General features: G+C 41.4%; 1 protein-coding gene across 1 annotated transcript in view; it reads right to left on the bottom strand.

Moving 5' to 3' along the window:
* Positions 1-26,436, bottom strand: part of neurl1aa (neuralized E3 ubiquitin protein ligase 1Aa) — a 71,800-nt gene extending 45,364 nt beyond the window's left edge. Inside the window, exon 1 of the mRNA XM_035182041.2 lies at positions 26,187-26,436. Coding sequence (XP_035037932.1) covers positions 26,187-26,430 — 244 coding nt within the window. The 5' untranslated portion in view covers positions 26,431-26,436. The remainder of the gene's footprint in view (positions 1-26,186) is intronic.
* Positions 26,437-26,744: the final 308 nt, after the last annotated feature.

The raw sequence follows: 26,744 nt of genomic DNA, 5'->3' as shown, positions 1-26,744 counted from the left end.
TGCTCTGTTCTGCTTAGCTTTGCTGAACCGTGGATGCTTTAGAATTCTGACAGTCCCTTCAGAGTTATCTGGTGTTTGCATAAGAAAAGAGGCTGCACATATCTGGACGAATACAGTACATTAATATGGAATTTTGATAGCGCATGTGCTTTTAATGCATGAAGCATTTTTTCAAGACTGTTGTGATTGGAGGAATGATGTCATCGGTCTTCTGCTGAAGCACTTACTCCGACCTACATTTTCCTGCCTACTGTCCTCCCATGTCTATGTGAGTAAAAATGTTCTTTGAGTAGAGAAGGTAGAAGTAATATTATGTTGAGGCTATATGTGGGCTCACTACTGAAAGTTAACATTTCCCTTGCATCATTTGCATGATTTTGCCAAATTTTTCTTAAATCTACTGCAGGTAACAATATAAATAAGAGAGAAAACAAATACAAGATATATACTACAAGAGTATATAATCTCATATAAGGCTATGCCTACAGCCTCACGTCAGTTAACAAAGTAACAAGAGTAGAACTTCACAGCACCGACTGATTGCTCTGCCACAGTACAAGTGCATGTATGTGTTACGGATGACCATGGCTGAAAGTGAGTGGGAGAAACTCATTTTTAGAACCAAAAAAAAACAATAAACAAAAAATACAAAGGAACTCAACTCCTCCATTCTCCAAGAGGGCCCAACCAAAAAAAAACAAGGCCTTTTATACGAAGTCACTTCCTGTCGGCAGCCAATCAGCGCAGCTCTATGAAACGATCACCACTTGAACCAGGTGACAACAATCAGTCAGTAATCCATTTAGCTGGCACTCAACTGCACCTACACACAAATACTAGCCAGGTTAACAGGATCAAGAAGTCGAGGAGGAGTTCGCCTACAGATCACCTCTATGGGCGAAAGCTGAACTCAAGTGAGTGATATCATACATACATATCTATCAACACAGTTAAACTACACACGGAAAATAGAGGAAATTCAATCCATAGCATTCTCACCCCCTCTCCCTTCGGCTCACACTCAGGTAACCTTGACAGATAGCCAGCAATGAGGGTTTTACTACCTGGACAATGCTTAATCCCGAACTGGTAGGTTCTGGAGGGCGAGACACCACCGCAAGATCCTGGCGCTTTGATGCTGCATTGAATGCATCCACTTCAAGGCTCGGCGGTCAGTCTGCAGCTGGAATTCCCTACCCAGCAGGTAATAACGTAGAGAATCAACTGCCCACTTAATGGCAAGGTCCTCTTTCTCAATGGTGAGTATTTTCTTCTCATGGTCAAAAAGTGTCCTGCTCAGGAACAGAATGGGCCTCTCCCAGCCTTGACTTAAGGTGTTATGAGCCAGAGAGTTTAAACACAACATAACAACAATTTTAGGTAAATGATCCGAAAATAGCTTACATAGTCACAATTAAGTCCAGCCAGTCGTCTGCACGTGCACTTTGGTGATGCGCATGCCAACTGCATTATTTAACAGCACAGTTGTGTGCTCCCCAAAGTATATATAGTAAATATATGATCCATTAGTGAAAATCTTCATTCGATTAAGAGCTGACTAATTTCTCTGGACTTCTGCAAAGGGTCTGGACCACTCATAAGTTCTGTTCTTATCTGCAAGAAAACTTAAAATCTGAGATGATTGGTGAATACGACAAGCTTTCCTTAATCACTTGTAAGCACAACTTAAGAACCAATCTGTTTTGTACGAACTGTTCTCTCATGAGGCCCATTGTTTGTCAAATAAGCTCTACCCTTACATTAGCTGCTGTTAGCAGGAGACCTCCCCAGTGCCTGTTTTCATTTGTTGGGCCGCCCATTCAATAATTCTAATTAAGCAGCCCTACAGTCAATCCTAAATGATGACCCACATAGTTCAGGGTGAATAGTTATTTATAAGTGTCAAGTAACTTTTACTCCAGAAGCAATTGCTCCGTCCCAACAGTCTAAAGCCCTCCCCTCAAACCTTTTGACCACAATCAATCCCACACAGTGACCAGGAAATTTGGCCTGACCCTAACCAACCCTCAACTGTAGAGATGGCAGATAAGAAGTCACTTTTATCAATTATTTTTTATGATGATGGTCATGGTTTTGGGAAGCACTGACGCATGATCAGCAAGATCAGAACATTTTCATATTCATCTGTTTAAAAGGCTACAAGTATTATTACGTGGATGTCCATGACATTTGGTGGCATTGGGTTCCGGATGATTAAAAACACATTTTAATCTCATTCCAAAGTGGTTGGCACACAAATCCTTCCTGTCTGTCCACGAGTATTACAATCTTTTGTGTTTTGTAGGAACCCATTTTATTTGATGATGCCACTGTTGTAATACAGCGTTCTGTTGACTGACACAGATAGAGAAAAATATGTGTCACTAAATCATGAATTTGGTTACATTAAAACCAACGTTACATCCGCCAACGTACATGAGGTCACCTCTCTCTACTCAGGCACAACCCATAGATGCGAACCAGCAGCAGGCACAGGTGTAGTCACAATAACATTAACTCAGTTAGTTACTTGGTTAGGTTTAGTAAAACATTGGGTTAAAATATAGACTTCCTTAAGGTTAGAGGACCTTTTTTGTCATGGTTGCAATAGTTAGCACACATTTGTGGACCACTCACAGCACAGACCAACCTATGAGCCTGTCTTTATAGGACAGTCTCATTAAAACAGAGTATAAGTGGTCACAGAAGGCACAGGGGTACAGAGAGGAGGTGCCTTCTATCCCTAACATGCCCTACTCCCTACCTAAGTACTAACACAAGAAACTTTTATATTAAAGTTGACTTGATATATAAAACCATTTACCATCAAAGGTAAGTATACATGTATGTACATGCTGTATCTATTTACTCTGTACATACAGTTTATCTATGGTAAATGGACTGAAATTCTATAGCTTTTTATCACTCAAATGGCTTTACAGTACAAACCACATTCACTTATTCACACACATTCATAAAGTGCTACTATGTGCAGCACCCTTTCTATCACACCACTCACACACTGCCGGCACACAGTATACTCAGGTGCAATACAATTGTAGGATGCTTCTCTCTCCAGTCAAGTGTAGAAATAAAGTGTAAAAATATTGAAAAATATAATCATATAAATAGAGACGTTGAACAGTAGCAACAGTTGAATCCAGCACAAAACAACAATAATAGTAGCAAGAAACATTGACAAACCATAAGTTAACATAGCATTAACATAAATAACTATACACAGACAATAGAATAAGGCATATTTACAAAGAGTACAAAATGGTGCAAGAATGTTTTTTGCAGTTGCAGTCCCTAAAGGTAGAGTATATATAATGGTACATAAGTTGAGTTGAGGTGAAGTTGAGTTTGCTTACTTCTGCTTAGCTTTAGTGACCTTGTATATCTTTATCATCCTCGATCTTCCTGTCTGTTATTTGCACTGTGTGTAAGTAAAGCTACTCAAAACTGGACTAGTTAAACATACTCAGCCAATAAAAGTGAATCTCATTCAGACGTCTACTTATTTCATTATCAAGCTAAAAGAATAAAATAAAAAACAAACTAAATGAAAAATGACAAAAAACGTGAGAAGTGTTTAATGGCAGCCTGCAGCCTTCAGCCATCATGTGGCTTGATAGTCTGACATGGTGGCGGATGATTAACTAAACCTCATCACCACATGTCCCAGCATGCCTCACTCTTTGACAGCAGCTGGAGACCAGACCTAGACCAAGATTGCCATGACAACCACTGCTTGAAAGGAATTACGTATGTCTGACAGAGACGCTATAAGCACACACAGTCCATTAGTCCAATGAAACACAGTCCATGAACAAATCAAGAAAGTGGGATGAGAAGAAACGATAAATAGCAGTTAAGAGGAGTAATTGCGCAGCAACATGAGAGCTGTGCAGAGCTGGGTCTGTTGTGCCTTTCTAAGTGATTTGTATGATTTGAAAGGGAATCTGGCAGCAGATGCTGAGTGGCAAAGTGGGTCTCCTACAGTTGGGATTGTCTGAGAGTGCTGCACAGCACGTGTGTGCAAACAAACCCTCCTATTCAGCATAGCCTCAGGAGTCCCATCGCAGGGCTGTTTGCGACAGTGGAGCCTTGGACAGATCCAGAAACAGGACAAGGTGGGGAGAAAAAGGAGGAGAGGTGGTAAACCTGCGAGAAACTAACACTCACATTTTTGTAAAAGTCACTTTGGATCATTATGCGATATGAAGAAGACAAAATGAGTAAAAACTGAAACAAAGCAGAGAAAGGTGAGAGATAGCGGGTAGGGGGCATTTGCACAGTCACTGCAGCAAGCATTGGAATAATGATGGTTTCCTCCTTTCATAAATCCAGCCTTATTGCAAATCCCTTTCTTTCTATTCTGAGACATGCCCTCAGCAGGTATTTCAGATAACTACACTTTTAGTTATTAGCAAAGGTGAAAGTTAGTTCGAGGGCAAAGGATGTCTGGTGTAATGTAGTACTTTTCATCAGAGTTGTAGCAGAAGAAGTGGGAAGGTGATAATTAGATCTGTCACTCTGTTTTAATATCTCTCAGAGCTGCCCGGCCCTGGGCTGAATTGTTGCAAAGAAATGCCTCATTGTCTCTGCTGTTGAGCTGAAACCATTTCCATGTCTGATATTCAGCAGCAAAATGGGCTGGTGAGGAGTGATGGGCTTCAGTGGGGTATTACTGTGGATATGAAAGGATTTGATCTGGTAGTTTAATAAGGCCACATACTGTCTGGTGTATATATTTTCAAATATTATCACTTTAACAATAGCCTAGAGCCAAGCCGAAGGGTCTGTGAGGCTGCACAGAGGCACTCAGAGCTAAATGCTGGCACTGAGAGCGCTAAATTGTTTATGTAAAGCAAGTGTAATGTTTACAATGTAAACCATCTTAATTAAGGGTGTTAACATGCAAGCATTTGCAATTCAGCCATTTCAGAAATTAACATATTCCAGAACTAAAAGACCCTTTAATTTTCTCATTTCCATTAAAGTGATTTCTAATAGGTGGGGCACATCTACAGCTCAGATCATGATGAAACTCTCTTGGTTCAATAGTCGGTCCAAAAGATGAACAACTTTGATTTAAAACATCAGGTTCCATGATAAAAGTGTTGAACTCTTTCTCTTGTTGTGTTGCTTTTGTTTTCCTTTGTGTATTAAGTGTGACTTTGCTCCTTAATGTCATATTTATGAATAGACCTTGTAAGGTGACCTTGAGTGCTGTGAAATACATATAAAATGTATTATTATTATTATTATTATTATTATTATTATTATTATTATTATTATGTTTCAACCATCACTGATCATGAGCTCTGACCAAAAGAATGAGATTGCAAATATGAACAGTCCAAATGACCTTCTTCTGTAGGGTGTCTGGGCTCAGTTTTAGAAATAGGGTGAAGAGCTATTGCTTATATAGTTTCAATGGGGAATACAGAATGAGGAAAAACTTTCAGAAAAAAAACCCTTCAACTATGCAACTAATACTGAGCTTTAGTGCTGGCAGATGGCTTATTGTTACTGTTGGCTATAGGGTATGGCTGGGGTTTTCCCCATGTTTCCAAACTTTGTGCTGAGCGATTGGCTGCTGGCTGTGGCTTCATATTTATCACCCAGAGAGGAGCATGGTACTGATTAGAGATGTGCGGATCGGCTCTGACAACATCCGAATCAGCATGTTTGCTTGACTCATCCGCCCCCATCACCTACCCGAAGGAATTATTCTCTCCAATTTAGAGACCCGCACCTGCATGAACATTCCACTCAACCTCTACTGGTGATATAATGGTGACATATTACACTTAAGAAGGCTGGTTTTAACTAAATTCACATTTATTTAACTCGTGGCCATGACTTATTAATTTGTGGAAGCAAGATAAAAATAAAACCAGGCGACTTATGAATCTGTTCTTTTCTAACAAGACCTGGCTAACTGAACTGAAGAAGCCTTTTGGATGAGAGATGAAACGTTTCACTTAATCACATGATGTAGCCATAATGAGCTTTAGTTTGACACACACTGTCTGCACTGACTCTGATTGAGGCCATACTGTTGTGGAAACGTTTGCAATTAACAGTCAATAAAAACGTATGGACTTATTTTCGTACGCTTGACTGTGGTATATTGATGACAGGGTACGTCTGGCGTATCTGGAAACAGGGAGAGTTATCGGTGGGGATTGACTGACCAACCAGACATTGGTTTAAACTTACCTTATCCTACCCTTTAAGGAGAGTGTGGACGGTGGAATAGTGTAATGTCATTTTACACCAGTCCATCTCAATCTCTCCCCGTTTTCAGATGCGCCAGACACATCTTGTCACCAGGATACCAAATGTGCAAAGATACACCCTCTGCGCATTGGTCATGTAACTGCACTTGGCATGGTGCACCTTGATGCAAAAAAAAATGTTTTAATTGACTAGTAATTGAAAACTGCTAAAAAAGTTAGACTCTGCCTCGCCTCAATGAGCGCTCGCTTGCAGCGCTCATTGCAGGAATCCACAAGATTCTCTATCTTTGTCATTTACATTTTAGAGAATGTAAAGAAACATTTCCACATTAATGATGTATGATGCCTATTTTACCCACCTGAACCCACCTGCTATTAATCAGAAATGTTAATATTTACAACCCTACCCACCCGACCCGGAGTTATAACTGCAATTTGTGCATCACTTGTACTGATCTTCTCATCCTAACCATCTAACTAAAAAACAAGAAATTTAAATCTAATGGTGGCACCATAGAAGAAAAGTGTGACCTCGACCTTTGACCTCCAAATTCTAATCAGGTCATCCTTGAGTTCAAGTGAGTGTTTGTGCCAGATGTAATGAAATTTGTAAGAACATGAGGTGTCCATAATGTTGACCTTCGACCACCCATATCAAATCAGTTAATCTGTGAGTCTAAAGCCGCTTTCAGAAATGCATTGAACTCACGGAGATCCTTTGCAGAAACGGTGTATGGGTGAACGCAAATGTCAAAGTGAGAGCAGAAGCCAATGTGAGAACACAGCAGGGGATTCATCGCGAGCGAGTGAGGGCTTGATGACGCCTCTAATGCAACAGACGCAAATATGAAAAAAATATGAAGAAAACAATTATCTCCCAGTGAAGAAGTGGAGCCACACACGTAGAAGACATGACAAAGATGTTGAGAGTTTGTGGTGAGTTTCGGGCTGGCACTGTTGTCAATGTGCTGTAAACAAAATCACATGAACTCTGCAGTGGAAATAATACATTTCGTCCTGCCTCTGCCTGCTGCACCACCCCTCACCTGAATCCCACAGGGGGTTTGCTGCTGTTGTGAACGCGTCTTGGCAGAGAATCTCCCGCTTCGTTGTCCATGTGTCAAAGGAAAACTGCTGAGAAAAGTCTGGACCAAATTCTTCGGGGATCATCCGTGGGAGAAAACAGCTTTAGTGAACGTATGTAACAAATTTGAACCAATTACCTCAATGTTCTTGAGATATCATGTTCACAAGCCAAAAAATGTCCTTTGTGAGGCCACACCGACCTTGACCTTGAACTGCCAAATTCTAATCAGTTCATTCTTGAGTCCAACTGAGCGTTTCTAACTAATTTGAATGAATTCCTTCTAGGGGTTCTTTATTGTGTTCACAAGAATCGGACGGATGAACAACCGAATAACATAATGCCTCAGGCTACTGGCTATTGCCTGCGTGGAGGAGTAAAAAAAGATTTTACAAGGAAACTTTCCTGTAGCTCTCCTGTCTCTTACGTGCAGGGGTACATGTGGTTGTAATTCATCCCAGAACAAATCACTGAGACTTTTAAATTGCCATTCCGATCATGATGGGGTGTTTATTGTTCATTACATTAGATTAACATGGGACAGCTGCTGCATGGGGAAATGTGAATGTGCTTGCATGGATCTTTGGCGCCATCACTCATGTGGCCGTGCCGGTTTAGAGGTTTCTAAACCATGCCGTCAGTCAATCAGCGCACTGCAACGCTGACTCATGTCACATTTGGCAAATGGATAGTTTCAGACACCAAGATGGATTATCAGGGCTTTCTTTTAACCATTTTTTTGGCCTTCACTTTATTTTTCCTCTTTTTTAATCACAGTTACAATCGGTGTTCATCTTCCTTCTCCAGGTTTTTATGCTTTATTTAGATCCTTGAGGAGCTGGTTTGACAAATTAGATCCAAAGAAAATAGATTTCTTGAAAGTGCTAGGATTGTCCCATAGAGCTTTCCTAGTTCAGAATGGAAGTCACCTCAGTCACAGCTTTTTATGTACTTACTAAAATGATAACCTTTTTTAATTAGACACAGGAGAGGCCATCAAAGTTATTATCCCGGGCTAATCTGCTTCTCTTCTCATTTGGGACCATAACAGAGAGATGGGCAGATTGAGGTGCTGTTTTTAGGGCATGTTTTTCTTTTGTTCACACAGCTCAGACCTAAGTGTCAGTTTCTCTCTAGCCAGACACAGGAAAACACATGTCTCATGCTTTGCTCTGAGCTTGAGAAAAGTGAGAAAAAGTGAGAGGGAAGGAGTCACAGGATTCAGCTGAGATCTGATTGCTCCGGGGTACAAGAATCAGGACATCATGAGGAGCAGGTTGCTGGATACAGTATGCAGTGCCTGATGCAAACACAGAGTTTCCAAGGATTTTCTAAGTATGTGCTGTTCAGTGTGTGTACAGGGTTGCAGGGCATCTATGAAAAGTACTGCATTTACCTGTTAAAAAATGCATCTATTTCCAGTTAGATATCCTGTAAATAATAGAATAGTGTAATGCAGTAGAGGTTTATAACAAGTAATACTGGTGACCAGTCCAGGGCATACCCCTCTGCTTGCCCAATGTCAGCTGGGATTCTAACCTCCACAACCCTCGAAGGAAAAGGGGTATTAGTAATGGTTGGATGGATGGATGGCCTCTGGTGAGACCCTGACTTTGGCATATTTACTTTTACTTAAGGACCCTGTTCAGACATGTTAGCCAGGCACTAGTGGAGTTGGTGATGAGTAATGGTGAATCAGATGCAGTTAAGTAATTATTGTTTAAAGTCTTCCAATGGCATAAAATAAACACACTCTTCAACATAAGTGGGTATTATATTTATATTTCAAGGGTTGGGAGTTGATAATTAATTTGGAATCATTGCTCAGATACGTCATCGCTTTCAAAAAGAAAAGTGTAAGACATCAGGGTCTTTTTTAAAGAATAACTAAAGTGTAAAAAGCTCAGCTAATAAAATGTTAATCACTGTATTTACTTGGAAACTAGTTGGAAATATATTCATCATTTAATATCATCCCTCCCCCTTCACACAAGTGGATCGGGTGGATTGAATGACGTTAATCATATTTAGACAAATCTTTCACTATTTTCGTCAAGAAAGTATGAAAAATGTGTATAAAAGTTTGTTAATTTTCATTGCGTTGTGTTTGAAAACCAACTCTCTGACACTGAACAGGACTGTGAGTTAAGTCGTACACGATAACACCTAGTGTGTTCAAAATGTTGTCCATCCCTTTTGGAAACCAGATATGTTCATATTTTCAAATGGCCACACTCAAAAGGACAGAGAAAAACCGGCTGCCACAGGTGGGGAAGACACAATAATTGTGTCAATATTGCCAGAATGTCAGACATTTTCAAACAGTCACAATGAAAGAAGAGAGCTAGAGAGAGAACCTCAAAACCTGACTCCTTTCTCACCTCTGCACAGCCGGCATGGCACACTGAGAAGTGAACGTTGGATTGTCTGCTCACAATAGTTAAAGAAATTGTCAAACACCAGACTTCTATTCTATTATGCAGTAGTAAAGAGCCCCCTACGCTACACGTCTCTGCGTGGTTCTTATACAGGCAGCCATGGAAATCATGGGAGTCTGTCAACATCCCAAACAACAGGCTATTTTTCACCAAACCATAACAAAACAGCCCCTCCTTTCAGACAATGTTGTTTTTTATTGTGATTGTATTCTTCAGAGACTCTGACGACCAAGGTACTTTTCCCACTGGAACAATAAACTATATCCATCTAATCCTCCCCGTCTCAGTTTGTTGCAGTTCACATTACAGTCACCAAACACTAAACTAAAAAACAGATCAGCTTATCAAAATTAAATGAATGAACCCATGTTTACCTAGTTATCTAGAAAGGTTTCAGTCAAAACTGTTTTATTAGTAGTCGACTATACTCTAAACCAATAATCTGCTGTGAGCGTGAGAGGCTGCAGTGCTGTTTAAGACTGATCCACAGTGATGCTCTAACCTGTCAAACAAACTTCATCTTGTATTGTTGTTTTTCACTCAGCTCCTGAACTTATGGCAAGACCTTTCAGAAGGACATCAGAGTCTGCAGCTCTCTGTTGGTGAGGATTGTCAGGATAAAATAATGCCTTCCATTAACAAACATTAACATCATCATGGCAATAACTAATCATCTGGACAAGCTGTGGCTGGTTTTATTTATAAATAATGTGCATGTCCTAACTCGAATCCAGCATTACCTCTGATCCACTTGTGTGAAGGGGGAGGGATGATATTAAATGATGAATATTTTTCCAACTAGTTTCCAAGTAAATACAGTGATTAACATTTTATTAGCTGAGCTTTTTACACTTGAGTCAAAGCTCTCCAGCTATCAAGAAGTACAGTTACACGGCGCAGTGAAGCCATAGCCGTGGATTTAACCGAGCAACTTTGGAAGGATATCGCGGACTGCGAGTGTTTATAGTGTTACAACTATAACTCCATGTTACCTTTAGTTTATTAATAAATCTCTTAATTGATTTTAAAACAATGTAGCGTAACCTTCATTTGTTCTTATTTCAGTACTTTTTTTTTGGCGGCGGTGGATACCAACATTATTTGGTCGGTAGATCTTGTTGAGCTGGTCATTTCAAGAGTAGCTCACAAGCCTATAAAGTGTGGGCACCCCTGTCTTTTCTTTTTGAAAGCGATGACGTATCTGAGCAATGATTTCAAATTAATTAACAACTCCCAACCCTTGAAATTTAAATATAATACCCACTTATGTTGAAGATGTGTTTAATTTTATGACATTGCAAGACTTTAAAGAATAAATACTGAATACAGAAACTCCACACAAGGTTGGGATTCTATTAACCTTCTAGCTGTTGAGCAACAGTGCCAAACACTGCACCACTGTGCCTTCCCCCTCATCAAAGTTATTAGGATTCATTTTCTGGGAAATGCCACTTTGGTTTTATAAATAATGCTGAATCCTTAAAATCAAAGCAGGGATCAATTCAGGGACAAGTGACTACAACTGGCTTTTAAAATGGCTCTTAAATCTTTATCAAATTGGAGGGCAGAGCTGAAAAATCACGCGATAATGTTTGGCATTTAGCTTTAGACCAAATTAGTCCAAGATTTCCCATTTAAAACACATTTCTGTTTTGACTCACGTTAAAATTGTGCTTCCATCCAGAATGTAATGTCACTTTGTCTGCAGAGAAATAATGTTTCTGTGTTACATCATCGTGAGTGTGGCAATGAAAGGACATATTGTGTTTTGGAATGATAGCTCCCAAGGGGGAGCACATATAACAGGATGAAAATATCACAGAAACTTTCACTGCAGGGCTGTTTCCTGAAATTCCGACTAGACTAAAATTGATCAGAAATATGGTTACGGGTCAGAAGAGGTAAGCCGCTTAGGAAAGGCAATTTGAAAGTAATGATTTTAAGAAACCAATTTAGCAATAACCTACAAATGAGAGGACTCCTTGTTTATAAACTTATGTAACCTTATTTAAAGATATAGTAAGGATACGCCATAGCGATAGATTAAAGAAAGATGCTGAACTGTTGTTGCTTCAGTCTTGTGATATTTCGTTTCAGGGACAGTCATAAGACATAAGTTCATCATCCTGCAACTCTTCCATAAAGAAACTAAGTTGTATCTCTATGCCATGGGTCCACGTTGGGTTAGGCCTGCCTGAATGTCAGTCTATGATTTATAATCAGGAGTAGATATCTGTGATATGGCTGCTGAGATCAGCAATGTGAGAAAAGACCAAGTTTGGGAACCACCAGGTCTGCATACCTGACAGGAGGATAGACCAATGGTTAAGTTTGCCATATAATTACATGACTGTTGCTAACAAGTTTGCCAAATTAAGTTAATTTATGTCAATGCATTGTGCTAGCTACCATAAGTAATTTAACTGTGTTTCATGTTTTTGAGAGCTAAAAGGAGTTAAATTATCTGTAGCTTACACCCAACGCAAAGCAGCAATGCAGTTGTAGGACCAGCCCAGTTTGCATATTCCTATCTAATATGTTTAAATAAAAAATGCACTTTTGCCCCTCTGAGCACCAACGGGTGTAATGCTCTTGTTACATCCCCTGGACAGGTCTAGGGGTATAGCTGGAGACAATAACAAAACAATCAAGAATACGAGAGAGTCAGAGTTAACATTTAAATTCGATTTTTTATTGTCCAGCTGTATCTGATAACTAAAGTTCACACGTCAGAATGTGGAGGAGGATGGGATCATTTGGTTGTGCCAATTCAAATGTAATCAATTTGAGGACCAGGCCTGACTAACCCCTATCTCTTAAATGAAAATCCAAACGAAATTGCTGAACCAAAACAAATACAGGGGGTAGCCCCAGCCAATAACCTGGTGTGTTTAGACAAGAATAAACTATGTCTGTGGAAAAATGGAGAGGCCATCCCAAACTTACCCATCATCCACATACCTTTTAATAAGCAGCAGCAAAGCAGGATTTAACAACACAGGAGGCAGGCAGAGAAAGACACAAAACGTCTGCTGCTTCTTCTGGTTAATTGGCGGGTGGCAACCAACTTCAAGGTGCATTACCACCAAAACAACCCTGATGAAGGTTCTTTTTATAGAGGGCCCTGATTGCTGATGGTCAGTCTGGAGATTGATTGATCAGCATGTCCAGGATAACAATCATGGTGAACAAGAGTGGAGGTCAAACACAGGTGGAGGAGCCGCATGGCCAGTTACAGGTGGAGATCTTCTTCTTCTTCTTTGTTTGGTTTATTGGCGGGTGGCAACCAACGTCAAGGTGCATCACCGCCATCTATTGTGTTTGTGCACCATTCCTGGTGGTACTGAAATACCAGGTGGATGCGTGGAGTGGACAGAGAAAGCCCCTATTCCATACCAGGTCTTAAAGGCCCTATATTTCACACCTTTCTGGGATTTAATTTGAGGTATTGGTCCCCCTAAGATGATATATCAGTGGTTTAGAGTCGAAAAAACTGCTGCAATGTGTATTTCCATGTCCTCTCCTCTGCCTCTCTCTGGAGCTGCAGACAGAACAGGCTGTTTTCACCTGCCTCTTGAGCCTATCCTCTGATTGGCTGACTGCACTTTGAGTGACACGCGACCAGGCCTATCACCGGTCACATTCTGGCACATTTGACGATATCTGGCTGTAAACACAGCTGGAAGTCACGTTGTTATGTTTGCAGCTATAGAAGAACCAGCCACATATTCACAGTCGGTTACAAAAGGATGTTTCTGAACAGTAAGTTACACCGTCCTCATGTTTGTTCAAGTTTTAGCAGGACAGTCGGCCAATGCAGGAGTAACGTCCCGAGTTACAGTACGGAGTTTCACAATGGAGTTTCAATACAGAGTAACGTAGACTTTACTCCGTACTGAGTACACAGACACGGCACGTCAGAAGAAATAAAGTGTAACCGCTGGTCTCGAACAGTGACGTTCTTAGGAGGAATGTGCACGGACACATTTTCTTCCTTGCATCCATCCATGCTGCAGTGTTTCTTCAGTGTTGTTTGTTGTGGTTAGCCTGTTTCAGGTTCTCCAACAGCTATTCTCCCAGCAACCATCCTCTGAACCCGAAGAGGACGCGAAAGAGCAAGACCGAGAAGCGTACGGACAAGGAGATGGAGAAGAAGACGGCGACGAAGACGACGACGGTGACGGTGACGAAGACTACGACCCAGTGGGTGATGCTTCTGCAGATTCGTCATCCTTGGAAGAAGAAGAAGGACAAGACCACGGCGACACCACGACCACCACCCCCGGACTCGTGGAAAGAGAGACCTTCCCGTCAAGAAACACATGGAAATAACATGGTCCTCGAGGGTGTACGGCCGAGAGGAGGGCCGCTGCTCCTCCTCCTCCTCCTCTGCTGCGGCTCAAAGCGGGGTCCCCCCGGGCCCCACGATCCACGCGACGTCCCGCACCGGTGACCTAGCCTCGACGTTCTGCCTGTTCATCACGCCGACGGTAGAGAACATCATGCTGGAGATGACGAATCTGGAGGGTCGTCGAAAATACGGCAACGAATGGAAAGGGATGGACGAGACCGACCTGCGTGCCTACGTAGGGCTGCTGATCTTAGCGGGCATGTACAGGTCCCGGGGCGAGGCCGCCGCCAGCCTGTGGGACGCCGAGAGCGGCCGGGCGATATTTCGTGCCACGATGCCCCTAAAACTCTTCCACACGTACTCCAGACTGCTGCGCTTCGACGACCGCGAGATGAGATGCACGAGACGAGCCACGGACAAATTGGCGGCCGTGCGAGAGGTCTGGGACGCGTGGGTGGCGCGGCTACCGCGCCTCTACAACCCGGGGCCCGAAGTGACCGTGGACGAGCAACTGGTTCCGTTCAGAGGTTAGTCTTTTTTTCCGTTTTTTTAAAATATTATTATTATGTTATGTTATTATGTTGTGTAGATAGCGGCTGCTAGTCCTCGTCCTCATCTCCTCTCCTCTCATCTCTTCTCCTCCTCTTGTTCTCCCTAGGCCGGTGTCCTTTCCGACAGTACATGCCCAGCAAGCCGGCGAAATACACCGGAAAGCCGAGCGGCGGACGCCCCAAAATGGAACCAGGGGTTGCAGGTAGTGCTCGATGTAACGGAGGGACTGCACGGTCGTAATGTCACGTGCGACAATTACTTCACCTCCTACGAACTCGCGCGGCAGCTCCTGGAGAGGAAGATCACTGTGGTCGGCACGGTTCGGAAGAACAAGCCCGAGCTCCCGACCGGGCTGCTCGCGGTCAAGGGAAGCAGGACAGTCGGCCAATGTAGGAGTAATGTCCCGAGTTTCACAATGGAGTTTCAATACGGAGTAACGTAGACTTTACTCCGTACTGAGTACACTGGAGTACTGGAGGAGAGATGAGGGCCTTCACGAATGACATCATATGGGGGAGGAAGTACGAAAGGAGACGTTTCAATAACATATTTCTAAGAATGGACTGAGTGAAAAAGTCGGCGGAGGGACTGTTTTCATACTTTGAGGGTCCCTACTGACCCCCTTCAAGTAATTACGGATAGTAAAAGCCCAGCAAATCTATTTTACACAATATGGGCCCTTTAAATCTCTGTAGAGAAAAAAGGGGAGGAGGAGAGAAAGAGAAACAAGAGGAAAAACAACCCAAACACACTCTGCTCCTGCCTTGCACATAACACTCTTAAAATGAGGTGTATTTGGCGCTTTGCTACCTTGAGGTAGTGGAAAGCATTTGCGCTTTTGATAAACAAAAACCTGGCCTGAAATCAGTCAAAGCTCACTCAGTCTCAGTCACAACTGAAAATCTAATTGAAGAGATCGAGAAAAAGTTCTTTAATGAAAGTTGTTTGCAACAAAAGTTTTATTGGAGAGCAATCATGCATTTAAAGCCATCTGAACAGAGGCAGAATCACTGATCAGGAATGAGGTTGTAGCCACTAACAGGGGGTTAGTGGGAGTCTGTGTGTGACAGAGGCTTTGTGGTAGAGAAGAATGTGGTGAGGTGACCATGTAAACAGAGAAACACAAGGCAGATGTATTGGTTGTGCAAACTATGAGAAACATAGTTGCTAACATATAAATGGCGAAGTATTCAGTGTGGAGACCTCACCTTAAAAAACGATAATGTTAGGGCTTCAAAGTGACAGACAAACAAAATGCACCTGGAAATCTGGGGATGAGTGAAATCTATCATTCCTGGCGTGTTAGACGGCCCTTGTCAAGCTCCTGAACTCTTATGGGTTCCCCTGCTGTGGAGCAACCTAGCAAAGGCCATAAATTAAAAACACACTTTCCCCCTGAATTTGATCCAGTATGACAGAGGAAAATGTCTCTAGCACAACAGCTAACCAGCAGCAGGTTCTGAATCCGGCTTCAGGTGATCAAAGTTGACATCGAAAGCAGGCAATCCAGATGCAATCAAAACAAATGCAGAACCCCCAAATGCCACACAATAAACTAAAAAACTGAGAAATTGGAAATTGTAGCCAGAGAATAACATGAAGACAGCAACAACTGAGACTTTAAAATGGGTCCCGTAACATCACCTCAACAGCCCATGTCTTTTAAATACATGCTCACTAAATGTTCATGCAAAGCTGAACTGATCAATATTTGATACAAGGTACGAATAGTCCCTATACTACTTTATGTATATATATATATATATACATATGTCCACTCCACGCATCCACCTGGTATTTTCAGTACAATAATAAACCCTGAATTGGTAGACTGACAAACAAAGCTCAGCATCTTCCAGCTAAATTACCAGGTATTTCCTGTCCTAAAAAGATAGTGAATGTACTTAGAATTAGACTTTACAGAGTTTGTTCTTGTTGATCTGATATGCGAATAGACAACTTTTTATATTAACTTTATACAGTGATAACTTGTTGATGATGTGTTTATATCTTGCTGCACCCCTCAGAAAATGAATGACCCCGTTTGAAGTTGAGTCCTGTTAAAGTCCTTATTGTAGTTGTATTACTACACGTCCCAGGTTTCCACTGGAGGCAGCAAACACTCACTGAGCAATTGCTCTGTCGGAGGTGGAACCTTTTTATAGACAATGGATGTAACATAAAAAGACTAACTCATAAATCGTTTGTGTTCAGCCAAACAAATCTGGGATGTGAGGATTCATCACATCTGGAGCAAAGTCATCCGACATGCACTCCAACCACAGTGTGATGTTTCACCATTAACTGCTAGTAACAGTCATTGAAATCCACAGTAACTGTTTGAACTCCATATGAATAAAGGGGCTTCCTTATTGTGTTACATATATTTTCACTTGTTTTAAACCTTCCAACCCCCGCCCACAGGAAGAGTGAGGCCGGTCAAGTGAACCAGACCTTCCATCAGGTTGCATCTATAACGTTAGGGACAGAGATGCAGATTAGCACTGAGTTCTCTTAGTCAACCAGGGACTAAAAAGAGGACATATGAAGAACCGTCTCTCCTCCAGCAGAGAGCATGGAGAGTCTGAGACACTACTGCTGGCCTTCACTGGAAAGCATAGGACTCTGGGTAGTTGTTAAATTGCAGGTGGTTTTATGCTCTACTGACCGGTCCACACTGGCTGGGGAACGGCTTGCTTTTCAAGTCAGCGCCCATGTTAACAGATCACAGTGGCCACACTGCCTGCGGTCCAGCTGCGCTGCTCTTCTAGAGATTCAAGGTCTCGACGATTGACTGCAAAATAGACAGTGAAAATGATGTTTCACCACAGTTTACATGTTTATCTGTCGAATATGTCACAAACAAAAATATTTCTTCCTGTACTAGTTTCAAAGTAAAAGCAGTCCAGCGTTTCTGTTGACTAAATCCATTAATTTGTTTTAACAAGGCTTTGACCGGAAGATGCACAACTTCATACTGTATTGCCTTGCATTTTATCCGACATTTATTCAAGGAAATACAGTAGTAATACCAGCAGCTCTGCTGTGCCAGTGTGAACAACAGACAACTGTGACATGCAGCATAACCGCAGCCGTTCCGTGGCACATCAGCAGCCAGTCTGGCCTGGGCGTAAGGGTTTACATCTGGGATGTGCTTGTTCTCATGTTTGCAACCATCAGAAGCTCCCATTCCTTACTTCTTCTTTTCTCTCTCTCTCTCTCTCTCTCTCTCTCTCTCTCTCTCTCTCTCTCTCTCTCTCTCTCTCTCTCTCTCTCTCTCTCACCCATGCCCACTCACTCATACACAATCTCACCCACACCCACTATGCTCCTATAACTCCATGTAAAGCTCTTGTAAATGTCCCATGGCCACACTGCTGGTGACAGATGGTAAAGGCGGGTTGAAAACTCCCCAAATAAATATGTAATCCCCTCCTCACATGGGCTGTAGAACAACGCACAGATAATCCCATCAGAAACACTCGAGCAGCTCGGCGGAGCAGCAGGCCAGAGGGGAGATCACTCTCTCTGTGTGTGTGTGTTTCAACGATATGAAAGCAGTGCCTGTGTGCTTTTCAAGTAATGGAGTAATAGAGGTGATGAGGTAAATGAAGTCATGTGCAACACATAGTGATGATTACAATTCACAAATCACATGAGTACTTATATATAATGCTGTCGTCGATGGAATAAAGAGCTCCCATCTTTCAGCGCACATGACAGATTCACGCACCAATAACACTAAAAGTGTTTCCATTCATTTGATTTATACACGCTTTAGTTTTTCTACGTGTATGGCAGCCAGGATACAATTATGACACGTTGATAATCATAAGGTCTATAACTATTGTCCAAGCACAGACTTCGCACATAAACACAGGAGCATTGGCTGCTTTTACGCACAGGGACAGATGTGTTTTAATGGCACCATTCTGTGATCCAGGTGCAAACAGCACATTGTGTGTAATAAGCAACTTCAGGACAGATGAAGTAAAATGACACCTCACCCACCCAAATAAGTAATAATTAATACATCATTAATGATATTAAAGCATTTTATTACAACATGGGTTGAGAGCAATGCGTTTCTCTGGGAGTCTGTACTTTCTTTGAATCTTTTTCCGTCAGAACTCGATTTCAACTTACTTTCTTACGAGTTATTTCCATTGAATTTCCCAAACACTTTAATTTAGGTTGTCACGTTGTTTTTATTGCATATATTTTATCACACTATGCTCACATTTGACTGTTTTTCATTGAGCACCAACATTCAAAATAAATTCTAAATACAGTGGAAAATAATCACCTTCCAGTTCCCAGTGCTAGCATGCACCGACATGCAAGGCATCACTTCACATCCTGATTAACTTGTCATGTTGCCAACATTTACTTCCATTTTCCAACTTTTTTAAACTGTGCAATCAAAACCCTTTGTGTTGTTAATATGCTCCTTTTGATCTGCAGCCATATAGAAAGCCTCTTTGTTCCGTGATCTGGTAAAGGACAAGAAAAACAACACTGCTTTTCGTTGTTAATATTTGAAGTATTAGGTCACTTTAAGGACACGTTATTGCCCCCCCCCCCCTTGTTTTCCAGCCACAATGGCCCTAACTCTGCAGAGAAGCTCATCAACAGATGCCTTTATGTTCTATTTCAATTTATGTGAATTAACATGAATTAATGATTATTTCCATTGGACATTAAAGCCTTTTTGTGCAACAGGAGAGTCAACGTGTTGCTTAAATGGCTCCACTGGATTAAAAGTTGTTTAAGCACCAATGTATTATCTCATGTAACTATCTTAAAAGCGAAACTAAAGCCAAGTCAGAAATGTCATGGGTTGTTTTTGAAACCTTACTACTTCAAACATTGTAATATGTTGTCATGCTAAAGTCATGATCATCAGTGAAGGGACTCAAGACTTCTCCAAACAAAACTAAGCATCAGACATTTGTGACTGCATTTTCTCAAAATGTCAGAAAAGACCCAAAATTGAACATAGCATTTCCTGGTTCTATTCTGAGGTTTCCATGATTCACAAAGTTTTTACAGAACTTTGTGAATCATTTGTGTGTGTGTGTGTGTAAAAAACACATGATCATGATTCAAGCTGAGCTGAATGATCAACTTCTTCCTTTATAAACTCTGTGGAGCTGCACAGTACACAATGCAAACCAGCTTGGCCCTACATCATCGTAAAGTACCATTAAAACACATCTGTCGCTGTGGGTACACGCAGGCAATATTCCCATCTTTATAGGTGGGGAGTAATTAAATTTGTACACTTGGGTAACCGTTACAAGGCTTGTGATGAACAAAGTGCCATAACTCTGTCCTGGTTACCATAGTGTAAACACAGGGAAACAAATAAAGGCATAGAAGAGAGAAACGAAAGCAACCATAAAGCCACTGCCTGACTACATAGTTCACTGTTTCACTGTTCTAAAGGTAAAAATTAAACTTTTTATCATATTCCTCCCATTTTGTCAGACAAAGTATGACACTAATACAGTATAATATAAGAGGCTGTTGTAAAACAATGCCTCGTTGTTACTGAGGCCCTGTTCTGCGATTCAAAATGCATTCATAACGATCTTGTGATAGCTCCTTGTCTTTGAATTGTCTTATATAAATATGACACATCGTCTAAACCGTTGAGCTCATCTAGCACAGGCAACTGTCTGTGCAGAAAAACGCTGGCAGTGGTTTTTTTTATAACTAATATTTACAAGTGCAAACACTGCATTACAATGCATGAGGAGCTTGAATCCTCTTAGGGCTGGCAATGTGCCCATATCACCTCCCTGTATTTGTGATTCTTTTTTAGGCAGGTGTTAAGGATGTCTGAAAACACCCCGGGCAGGCAGCTGTACTGTCTGTACCACGTTACATAAGTGCGGTCAACTGTCACATTAAAAGAAACCACAGATTCACTGCTACATCAGGATGTGAAGAAAAGGCTTGAAATGTTTTATGACTATTTCCTGGGGTATGTTATGTCTATTTTAGCTATGACTCCACTAAGCAGTGCAGTGTACTTGAGGTATGGCCCGAGGTCCTCTAATTACAAAGCAAATACAGTATAATTTCATTTAATGACCACTCCCCAAAGAGTAAGTACATATAGTTCTGATTAGGCTTTGTTGTTCGAATTTCAAATGACTAACAGTTTCCAATTACATTTAAACACTGGCAACCATTTCTGTCACCAGGGGTTGACCTATAATTGATTTATTCAGGATATTATTCAAAACAAAGGTATTTTTGACCTTTGGAAGTGGGAAGTTGTGCACATTGTTAGCTCGGCAACAACAACGTGGTTAACAATTTAGTAAGCTAGTAGTCAGGTAATGTTATGCAGGAAATGCAAAGGCACACCAAACAGCGCCGCCATTCTCGCTCACAGCCTGGTTACATCCCACATCGATTAGTGTAACTCCCGTCTTTTTGGTCTCCCTCACAAATTCCTTCATAAACTTCAACTAGTCCAGAATTCTGCCGCTCGCATCATTTCCAGAACCATCTCCACTGATCACATCACTCCTGTCCTTCAGTCGCTTCATTAGCTCCCTGTCAAATACTGCATTGTTTTAAAGATCCTGCTCCTCACTTTAAGGCCCTCCATAATCTCGCTCCTCTATACCTCCCGGAACTCTACACACCCTCCGGCACCCTCAGACATTCTTTTCCAGGTAAATCCAAGCAAACATGCAAACTCATATGTACTTTTAATTAAAAATATATATATATAGAACTTCCATTGCTTACATCTATGGAAATGAATACGTCAGAACTGTCAGATAATTGCAGGGTTCAAGGTTGGGACCATGATAAACTCGACTCCATTTGAAGGCAGCATTAGCACAAACAGCAAACCTGCTGCTGATCTGCTATTGGACTGTTGCTGTTATCATTAATAACACATCAGTCTGACAGAGCCAAAATATGACAGTTACACAACTGTTCCTGGTCTCTCCTCTCTTTCCCCCTCTCTTCAACCCCCCCTCCCCTCCTCTCTCCGGTCCGTCAGTAATTATCTGCAGGTTCATCATTTCCAGTGATCTTGCAATTTCCCTTTCAAAGATGTGTTGTTAACATAAAATATTGATAAGTGCAGCCTTTAACAAATACCAGAAACTAAAGTTTGCATTTCTACTGTTCAAAGAAAATCCATGTCAGCCCTATAATCAATGAGCTCTGTGTGCTATATGATTTGTAGTGCAGAAAAACAAGCTGAAGACAGCACAGGTCAGGGTTACCCACATTTTATACACTGGGAGTTGGGTTATCATCACCGACTGATACATCTGGTACTTCTGAGAGGTTTTTCTGTATCCAAAATTGACTTGAGTTTAAGATTTGTAATTTCTTACTATCGCTAATATGTGCTGTACAGTATGTGGAACAGTAATTACACCTGTGTGTGTGTGAGTGAGGAAACAGCATGCCCTTGTGGTGCCCTCACAGTAGTATCTTTTAGAGGAAAGAACTGAATTGGGGTTAGTTTGCTCTAATGAACGAGCAGCGATGCCCTGCTCAGACTGGGTGTTTCACTCCTCCCTCCTGTTTCTGTCTAAATGGGCTGTGTTACAACTCAATGAAGCAAACCTTTGTGGCCAATAAAACATTCTCACAAATGCATTTTCTCCCCTGTCATTGGCTCTACGAGACAACCAGGATGAAAAGTAACTGCACAACTTTACCCCTACAGTGTTACGACTGCCATTCAAAATAAATAAAGGGGGGCGTTTGCTGTCCAAAACAACCACTGAAAGTGTCCTTGAGGGAGTCATTACTTTAACACACTTTTTAATAAATGTAAAAACATAACTAGATACAATTAATAAACAAGGAAAATGTAATTTGTTTATTTCAGTGTGCAAGTTTTACACATTATAAGCAGACTTTCTGAGGGAGCTGGGGTTCACCTCTAAAAAGGATGGAGAAATGGGCTGGAACTAAACTGTTGTTTACCCATGAGGAATTACTCTACATCTTGTTCTGCAGTGCATTTGCATTCCCCATGTCTGCCTCTCACTTCATCTAGCTCTCTCTGCATTCCCTGGGAGACACACACACACACACACACACACACACACACACACACACACACACACACACACACACACACACACACACATTCGCCTTTTTCAGCTACATCTGTTTGTGTCTCAGTTCTTTGAGAGAATGTACGGCAGCTCGTACTTTCTAACATTATGTTTGTGTCAGCAGCTGCGTCTGAACACCATGTTCAGACGCATTTATTCGGTAATGCAGCATCCCTGAGGATGACTCTTGTCTAAATGCTGTTGCACTACCTCTGTATCACATGACCAGTTAGTGGCACTTGAACCATCACAGATTAAAATACAGGCTCATCCAGTAAGTGGCAGGAAGTGCAAAAAAAACCCAAAAAATGATGATATTAGTCTGGGCCAGAAAATGCATGAACAAATCATTTGGTACGTGCTTGCTTTGCACTTGTAAATACATCGTCTTGTAAATAGTTTAGTCTTGCACTACTGTTCCTTGAATTTCCAGAAAATATACATTCTTCCATATATCGATAAAACCTTTCAGAACTTGGCAGTAATTAATGATAGTTCATGTTTCATGTGACAAAAAACTAAAGATTTTCATCTTACCAATAAATGACAAGCAAACTGCAGATCCATTCATTTGACAAGCAGGAAAAGCAGAATGTGTTGCACTTTTTCCGATATTTTTTTCTCTGCCAACTGATTGATCAATTTGTTCACTTGACACTACTGTACAACCATATTACAGCAGCATTCACAGCAGTGAAGCGGACAAAACTGACAGATAGATGAATTATGTTGAGATGGAGATTGCTCTGACAATGAATGGGGGGTTCATCACCACAAAGCTGAGTCAGCAGAGCTAAGAGAAGACCATTTATCCTGCTCAAAACAAATGAATGTACTGTAAGTCTGTACCGAAGAAGTGAGGGTGTCTTTGAAATGTGAGCTGGGTGGGATATGCGTGTGTGTGTGTGTGTGTGTGTGTGTGTGTGTGTGTGTGTGTGTGTGTGTGTGTGTGTGTGTGTCGGGGTTATAAACTGTATGTATGACTGAGTACATTCATCATTGCCTCGGCAGAGAATTGATCTGATATCTCTGTTCCATATCCAACCAATCGCAACGTCCAAACACCAGCAGCCACCAGCCTAATGAAGTGGGATGCAGAGCAGCGCAAACAGATCCCCTGTCCCTTCATTACTGAGCGGCTGCCAGTGACGTCGTCTGGTCCTCGTCCTAATCAGTCATCATCTCCTGCTGATAACGCTCTCTGAAAATCGTCACCATGGGAACTGTTGCGCATGTTATGGGTGGTCGTCAAGGAAACCTGGCAGAAAAAACGGTCCCTCTTCTCTCATGCACTGCCTGACTCACTGCACTGTGCTCCTGCGATGTGAAAATAGCTGTGTGATCTAAGAGAGTGTGTTTCGAGATAGAGAAAAGGATGTGAAAGTGCAAACTGTGTACTTACGGTGATTATCCCGATGACGGCTACATTTTAAACAGTTCCCTCAGGCTCATTTCTCCCTCTGTAATCCAGATGTAACAGTGGGATCAGGACGTTTTTGTACTTTACGTGATTGTATTACACATGGGGCTCAGCTTTAGAGTGGGTATAAGAGGATAATAAGTTTGTTCACCTTTTGATTACTCACTACTCCGATGGATTTTGGTACTTTACTTGAGATTTGTGCCTATAAACACCTGCCTAACTTCAATACTGTTACTCCTCTGTGTATAAAATAAGCCAGATTAATGGAAGCATTGAATCACAACATGAATATGATCGTTTACTAGATTGTATTTAAATTGTGAGTTTAAAGTCTTCTACTCTTCACTCCGCACAAATTCCAATGTTTTGCTTCTAATTTTTGAATTCAACTCTCAGTATGTTTTTGTTTTTTTTACAGAAACAAAGTCAACTCAACAACAAACATACGATCTATAAATAATAGCTTTTGTTACAAAGATCCTTGGTTCGACAGTAGGAGAGAAGATTATAGTTCAGTGCTGGAGACCTCATAAATTGTTGGTTACAAATCTATTTGATATTGTATCTGAGATTATACAGTTATTGACAAATTCAAAGTTCAGTCTTGACCTGAAAAAACAATCTGCTGGAAAAACAGCCTGTGGATCCTATCACACGATTGTCTTTAGCAAATGTCCCTTTGTCTTGACTCTTTCATTCTTTAAAAGGTCTTTGAGGTTAGTTTTGTCAGCTGGTGTTTTTATGGTTACGGGGCTCAACCTTTGAGTCAATATAGGTGAGAAGACCTGAAAGTGGAATTTTAGCATTTATTCCCAACTCCTGCTGATGAAGATCATGAGGTATGATCTAAAAGCTCCAGAACAACTTAGACTTGATAAAAGTCATGAAAGACCATTGGAACAGTGCAATAAAATACTTTTACACTTTAAACAACATTTTAGACATTCTCCCTGACAAAGGCAGCTTGGTTTCAGAATGGGTTTGACAACTAAACTACAATATTATTGTACCTCTATAGACTTTATTATAGACTATTTTAGACATATTAACGTATTATATGTGCCTTGGCGTGCTCTGCTGGTAATTCCCATAGCTTGACAATCTGACACTAACTTTTGTGTCTTTTAAAACTCTTCCTAAAATGGTATTATTAAAATATAATATTGCAGAAGAGTCCTGTGTCAAAATCAAATTTTCTAATTCCAACAAATCTTACTTTATATAACTTGTTCACATAGAATCTTCAATTTTATGTCACATATTAAACTGCAGTGGGCCTATATGTTGTATTTACAATTAGTTTCACATCGACCAATGATAACATTAAAGTCCCACTTACATTAATAGCAATAATGCAACAAAATGATGACATGTTTTGTGCTAATTTTTTCCTTAAAGTACAATTACATAACCTTTGTCCTTTCTTTATATTGCACATTTAGAAAAACAGTCTTGTATATAGTATTTCTGTTGTTATTATTTCATACACTGCTGCTTCTTTGTGCTGCTGCATCAATTGTGAATAAAGGTGACAAAAGGTGCATCGTATCTTATCTCATTTTATGTATCTTACATTTAGTTGCTAATGCTTCTATACTTTTGCTGTGAAAGTGAAAAATGTAAGTTTCACTTGTAGCAGAGAGTTTAGGTGCCCTGCCCCCGGCAGCAGAGGAGCAGCGGGCCCGCGCCTCCTGCAGCCTGAGACGGGAGCTGTTCTTCAGCACCACCGCGCAGCTAGGAGCTGACCCGGGAGCAGCAGCAGAGCAACTCGGAGGCTGCATCACCTCTGTCCTCTACCTACACTGTCTGACACACACACACACACACACACACACACACACACACACACACACACACACACACACACACACACACACACACACACACACACACACACACACGCGCACACACACACAAACCGCTCGTTTCTCATTAATGTTGTGTGTGTTTTCAGTTTGTGTTGGGTGGTGGTCACTGACCTTTCTTGGAGTTGCGGAGTCTCTGGAAGCCCTGCTGTTGTCCTCTCTGCAGCGTCGAGATGCCCGAGACATTATTGCCCATGACAAGATGCTGACGGCAACTCACCGCGACTTTAAACAGGAGCACTGTCGGTGCGAAAGATGACGGCTCAGTGCACAGAAAACAACTCCTTCCTCTTCGGTCCTGTTGGGCTGGGGGAGGGCAGTGTTGTTGTTGTTTCTGATGAGTCCTGCCTTCACTCATCACCACACGACAGAGGCGCAGAAGGCAACAGGCAGAATCAGGAGCACAGGTGGAGTCAGGGCAGAGAGTCAGACCCAGAGCAGCTGATTCATCCATCTACACAGAGCTTCGTTTTATTGACAACATGCATTGACAGTTGGGGTTTGATTTCCAGACTGCAGTTTCTGATCCAGCAGCAGCCTCATAGAGCTCTGCTGTAGGACCTGGATAACGTTATGTACAACATATAATAGTAGTTTACTCTAATAACAATTTCCAAGTGGGAGTGAAGTGCCAGAGGAATCAAATATCTGGGTTTGTTCTGTTCACGTCTG

The sequence above is a fragment of the Hippoglossus stenolepis genome, chromosome 2 (genome assembly GCF_022539355.2).
Source record: "Hippoglossus stenolepis isolate QCI-W04-F060 chromosome 2, HSTE1.2, whole genome shotgun sequence".
Classification (NCBI taxonomy): Eukaryota; Metazoa; Chordata; class Actinopteri; order Pleuronectiformes; family Pleuronectidae; genus Hippoglossus; species Hippoglossus stenolepis.
The sequence above is the reverse complement of the archived record's forward strand: the minus strand, read 5'-3'. Positions and strand labels throughout refer to the sequence as shown.